General features: G+C 55.5%; 1 protein-coding gene across 1 annotated transcript; it reads left to right on the top strand.

The window, feature by feature from the left end:
- Positions 1 to 106: 106 nt before the first annotated feature.
- On the top strand, positions 107 to 3998 carry LOC103741708 (protein-arginine deiminase type-1-like). Its single transcript, XM_017800483.1, has 3 exons — positions 107 to 172; positions 805 to 930; positions 2075 to 3998. Exons 1-3 carry the CDS (start codon positions 107 to 109, stop codon positions 2306 to 2308), a joined length of 426 nt encoding a protein of 141 aa, XP_017655972.1. The 3' UTR covers positions 2309 to 3998.
- The last annotated feature ends 1221 nt before the right edge of the window (positions 3999 to 5219 follow it).

Here is a 5219-nt window from a genome sequence, read left to right as displayed (position 1 = left end):
TGGACCATGGCTGTGTGATGAGGGGATATGCAGCCCCAGCCAAGGCTCCGGGCATGGGGGCCGGGGACTAGCCTTGGCTTGTCCTGAAGGCTGTTGGGATAGGAGTATGGAGAGAGCCCTGTCCTTTGGAGCCCGTAGTCTGGAGGAAGAAGCTGCGCTCCAGGAACCTGGGGTTGGCTGGCTCTGGGGAAGTAATCCATTTCCACAGAGGCGAATTCAAGACCTCACTGGGCAGGTGTGAATGTGAGTTGTGCAGAGAGCAGGTGGGACAGGTCTGGGAAGGGACAGGACTTCCCACACACATGGTGCTGGGCTCAGTGAGGGAGAGGTGGCTCCTTGACCTCTCTGTACCATGCCCAGCACGTTCCCCAAATGAGTATGGTATGTCTATAGCCACGGTATGGTTAGGATAGTATGTTAAAATGACAGAGGGCCAGTGAGATGGCTTAGCCAGTAAAGGTACCTGTCATGAAGCCAGAGGACCTAAGTTCAATCCCCAGATCCTACATGATGAAAAGAAAAACAGACTGACATACGTATGTGCATACGCATACACACACACACACACACACACACACACACACACACACACAATCAAGTGAAAGGGACCTTCAGAACTAGAATTCACCTAAGTCCAAGCCACAGCTCAGCTCCCTATGCTTGGGCTTTGTGCAGTTGGGCCTCAGTTTCCTCACTCAGGCAGCAGTGACCCCTATCACACAAAGCCATCCAGAGGCTCTGAGGCACCCATGGGCTCTCAGGGTCATGCAGGTGCAATGCACTCAGATTCTTCTCTCCTCCCAGAAATGCATTGACTGGAACCGTGAGGTACTGAAGAGGGAGCTGGGCCTGGTGGAAGGCGACATCATCGACATCCCACAGCTCTTCTTCCTGAAAGGCGCCTATGCCGAGGCCTTCTTCCCCGACATGGTGAGGGTCCTTAGTGGGTGGGAGGGTGGACAGGTGGGCAGGCAGGGCAGAGTGTGGGCCCCGGGTTGGCCACAGGGAGTTGGAGCCTTTGGTACTTGGTGGGCAGTGGTGGGGGAAGTTGCTGAGCACCTTGTGATGGTCAGGCCAGGCCCACCGCAGGGGGCTGTCATTTTCAAAATGGAATAGAGAACACGATGTTTCCACCTTCTGTTTTGAAGGCATTTTTGTCTATTCTGCTCCCTCCCTGGTTCTAGCTCCAGGCTCCCATAAGGACTCACTTGTCAGGGTTCCTGGGTCTGGCAGGTGGGGCAAGTGGCAACCTCCTGGCTGTCATTAGCTGGGCAGCTGACACACAGATGAGGCCAAGTGACCTCACCTGGGAGGGGCCTGAGCCATCTACGGGCCCATTTCCTGCCAGAAAAGGATGTGGGCACTGGCCTCTGTGAGGGGTGGGCCTTGGGGCGGGGAGTGGCCGTGCTTTTCTAGGCTCCCATAAGGACTCACTTGTCAGGGTTCCTGGGTCTGGCAGGTGGGGCAAGTGGCAACCTCCTGGCTGTCATTAGCTGGGCAGCTGACACACAGATGAGGCCGTGACCTCACCTGGGAGGGGCCTGAGCCATCCACAGGCCCATTTCCTGCCAGAAAAGGATGTGGGCACTGGCCTCTGTGAGGGGTGGGCCTTGGGGCGGGGAGTGGCCGTTCTTTTCTCCTGTGCCTTTAGCTTGGGTGCATCGCTGGGACAAGCCCAGGGGAGAAGTGAGTTAGGGGCCGGGTACAGGTGCAGGCTGGAGGGGGTGGTACCTGGGTCCCTGGAAGGTAGGTGCACACTGGGAATGGACTTCTGGGTCCTTGGCTGTCCCTGAGGTCCAGCCTCCAGCCTGGCAGTAACCACGGGCTTTCCACCGCCACATCCCCCGCCGTCAGGACCCGATGGTCTCTGTGCAGCACAGCACACATACACGTGTCTCTTGCTTTTCTCCTTACAACAACCAACAGTGCGGAGGGGGAAAAATCCTGGTGGTCAGGACTTCCAGTGAGGATGAGGAGCCCAGGGGACAGAGTGGCAGAGTCAGAGACCAGAAAGGGCTTAGGATGTGGTGTGCCCACCACCAATGTAGCCCCCTCTGCCTCTTCTTTCTTGCAGGTCAACATGGTGGTCCTGGGCAAATACCTGGGAATCCCTAAGCCCTTTGGACCCCTCATCAATGGCCGCTGCTGCCTGGAGGAGAAGGTTCGCTCCCTGCTGGAACCTCTGGGCCTGCACTGCATCTTTATCGATGATTTCCTGTCCTACCACCAACTGCTTGGGGAGATTCACTGTGGCACCAACGTGCGTCGGAAACCCTTTGCCTTCAAATGGTGGAACATGGTGCCATGAACCTGCTCAGCCACCATCCTCACTGCCCTGCTGCTGGGGAGTCCCAGGGTGAGGGCAAGGACCATGAACCAGACTGCCTCCTCCTGGGACCTAAAAGCCAGCTGGCCACAGCTGTCAGTGGGCTCCAGGGGGCCACAGCCCTTTCTCACCTCCAGATTGGCCTACCCAGCCCAGTGGGGAGGCCTGTTCTCACTTTTCCTTTCCTCTTCCCAGCCACAGCCCCCAGGGGTTCAAGGCTGGCAACTGAATATGTTCAGGCATGACCTCTACAGGTGGACCCCACTTTGAGTTGTTCTCCTCTATTTGGACATCTCTCTGGGGCCTGAGGAAAATGACTTTGGATCTGCTTCAGAGATACCCCACCACCCACCCCCTGTACCTGGACCCTGGAGTGAGAGTGATTGGATTGTATAAGACAAAAGGGAAAGTTTGAAGTGTCCTTTTTCCAAAGGGGACCCCAGGCAGTGACCTCCTTGGCACCTTCAGCTCTGTGTAGGTAATCAAGGACAGGAAAACCTGGTGTCCGAGGGCCTCTTTCAAAAAGGGACAGGAGCAAGCAGCAAAGGCTCTTTAATACCTGACTCTATCCACCCTGTCCACCACAGGGTGCTTGTTACCTGTTACCTGTCTGGACAGCCTTTAATTACCAGAGCTCGTGTTTCCGGTTGGAAGATGCTGGGGGGCAGAGGGAAGCCCGGGCAGGAGGGCTGGGGCAGGAAGGCAGGGTTGCTCAGTGGGGTGTGTATAGGGGACCGGAAACCTCTGCACCCCTGCACCCTGGGGCTCTTGTCTGGGCATTTGGGGGCTTGGAATCTGAAGGCAGCTGACTGTTCCAGATGTAGAGAGGATGGAGCTCAGGTGTTAGAATAGGGTGGGACAGGAGGTTGGTTCCATCTGGAGGTGGGGTAGGTTAGGTTTCATCTGGAGGTGGGGCTTAATTTCCTCTAATAGTCTGTAATTACTCCCCAACCTGCTGCCGGCAGTGGGAGGGGAGGGCCAGAGCTCCCCCAGCAGCCTGGGACCCTGCACCCACTTGTACTGCCTGAGTAAACCCTGTGGCAGGCCCGTGTTCCCCTCCTGGACAGACAGCTGCTCCTGTGAGGCTAATAGCTCTGGGTGAGATTACAGAGGCATGTGTAGGCAGGCAGGCTGGCCAACAGGGCCACAGGGCAGGGCTGATGGAGGGAACCAGCCTGCCCTCTTTCTCCTCTGACCGAGGGGCTACCAAAGGCTGCTAGCCCCTGGACTTTTCTCTGCATTTTATGGTGACCCCTGGAGAGATTCCAGACTAGAGCAGTTGCTGTCATTTTCTAGCCTCAGGGCACTTAGTAAGCAAAGGCTTCCCTGTAACTGTTAAGGTGGATGAAGCCAGGTAGTTATTGGCTCCTCCCCTTCCAGAAGGTTCTATGGAGCTGGAATCTCATTTGCAGGCTCCTGACATCAGCACCCTCCTCTATGATCGTGACCCAGCTGAGGCTGAGCCATGGAGAAGGAGAAAGGAGACAGATGGAGCGAAGAGGGGTGGGCAGGGCCTGGACTTACCTAGAGGAGGCTGGTGTGGTAGAGAAGAGGGGACTCTGCAGAGCCCTGGGGAGCAAGCCTTCTGGAGTTGCAGTCAGGGCAGTCTGGGGTCCTGGGTGACCAACCACCCTCTTTCTGATCAATAAAAATACCAGTGTGCATTTCTTTATGTGAGTGTCTCCCTTGTCTCCGTGCTGGGCTGGGGGAATGGGGAGGAAAATGAGGGGCTCTCGCCTCCCTGTTCCCATACCCTGCCACCAGCGCCTGGACTCAGCTTCTGCAAGCCACAGGCAGCCCCTGCCAGCTGGGCATCGTCCTGGGCTGGGACTGATTCAGCAGTGCGGTTTGCACATGACAGCTACTCCAGGGCTCCACTGCTTGCTGAGATGCTATCTGAGGAGGGACCTGCCTTTTCCTATCCTCTTTCCCTGGCCTTATCCTCCATCTGTCAGGGAACCTGAAAAGAGGTTGGGGACATTCCGGATCTTGTTGGTAGAGGGGGATGATTCTCCAAGAGGGCTGGTGCCCGAGACACAGTAATTCCGCAGCCCTGAATCCCATGCTGTTACTCAACCTTGGTGGTCTGATTTGAGGACCTGAAAACACGACGTTCTCTCATCTTACACACTGGCCACTGCCTCAGATTGTATCCTTTGACACTCAAGCATTTATTTTAGCTTTTGTGATGGATTAAGAAGTTGTCCAGCAGTCCCTTAAAAGCCTGCGTGAACCACAGACCATTTCTAAGAGCTGGTACTAAGGTGTTGGCAACATGGTTCAGTGGGTAAAGGCACTTGCTGCCAAGTCTGATGACCTGAATTCGATTCCCAAGATCCGTATGGTGGAAGGACAGAACTGACTCCCACAAGTCATCCTTTGACCGCCACATATATAACGTGGCACTTGCACACTCCCTCATTAAATGAATAAATGTATTAAAATAAAATTTAACAGCTGAAGACAGGGCTCTACATCCAAAGGAATATCTGGAGGCTTGTGCCCAACATAGTTTGTCAGCCCCCTTGGGGGGGTCCAGGTCCCCACTTTCTGTACCCATTCCCACATGTGCTGAAGCCAGCTAGAAAGGCTGTCTGACTTGCTTCAGAGCTCTTACCCAGAGCTGAGTTGGCCACTAAGCTATTTGACAGCAGGAAACAGAAGCTGCCACCAGACCCTGGCTGTTTTTGAGAAGAATGCCCCTCCCAGACATCGGAGGCACCCTCAGACTGGGGCAATCTGAGAATGGATCCTGGTCCCTGCCCTGCCCTGCCCTGGAGGGTTGACAGCAGCCGGGGAGAAGGGAGGGGCCTCTACTCAGCACATTCTGAGCCTCAGTAGACATTATCTGCCAGTGCAGGTGACTGGCCACATTTTCTAAAGATGTGGAAAC

This window comes from Nannospalax galili, unplaced genomic scaffold (genome assembly GCF_000622305.1).
Source record: "Nannospalax galili isolate Female #2095 unplaced genomic scaffold, S.galili_v1.0 scaffold4500, whole genome shotgun sequence".
Classification (NCBI taxonomy): domain Eukaryota; kingdom Metazoa; phylum Chordata; class Mammalia; order Rodentia; family Spalacidae; genus Nannospalax; species Nannospalax galili.
Note: the sequence above shows the minus strand (reverse complement) of the source record. Positions and strands in the feature narration are given on the sequence as shown.

Bases quoted from the DNA above. Each gene is read 5' to 3' on its own strand.
- LOC103741708 (XM_017800483.1), top strand. From the start codon at position 107: ATGGAGAGAGCCCTGTCCTTTGGAGCCCGTAGTCTGGAGGAAGAAGCT. The intron at 173-804 runs GTTGGCTGGCTC...CTCTCCTCCCAG, and splicing joins CTGCGCTCCAGGAACCTGGG to AAATGCATTGACTGGAACCG. The intron at 931-2,074 runs GTGAGGGTCCTT...TCTTTCTTGCAG, and splicing joins AGGCCTTCTTCCCCGACATG to GTCAACATGGTGGTCCTGGG.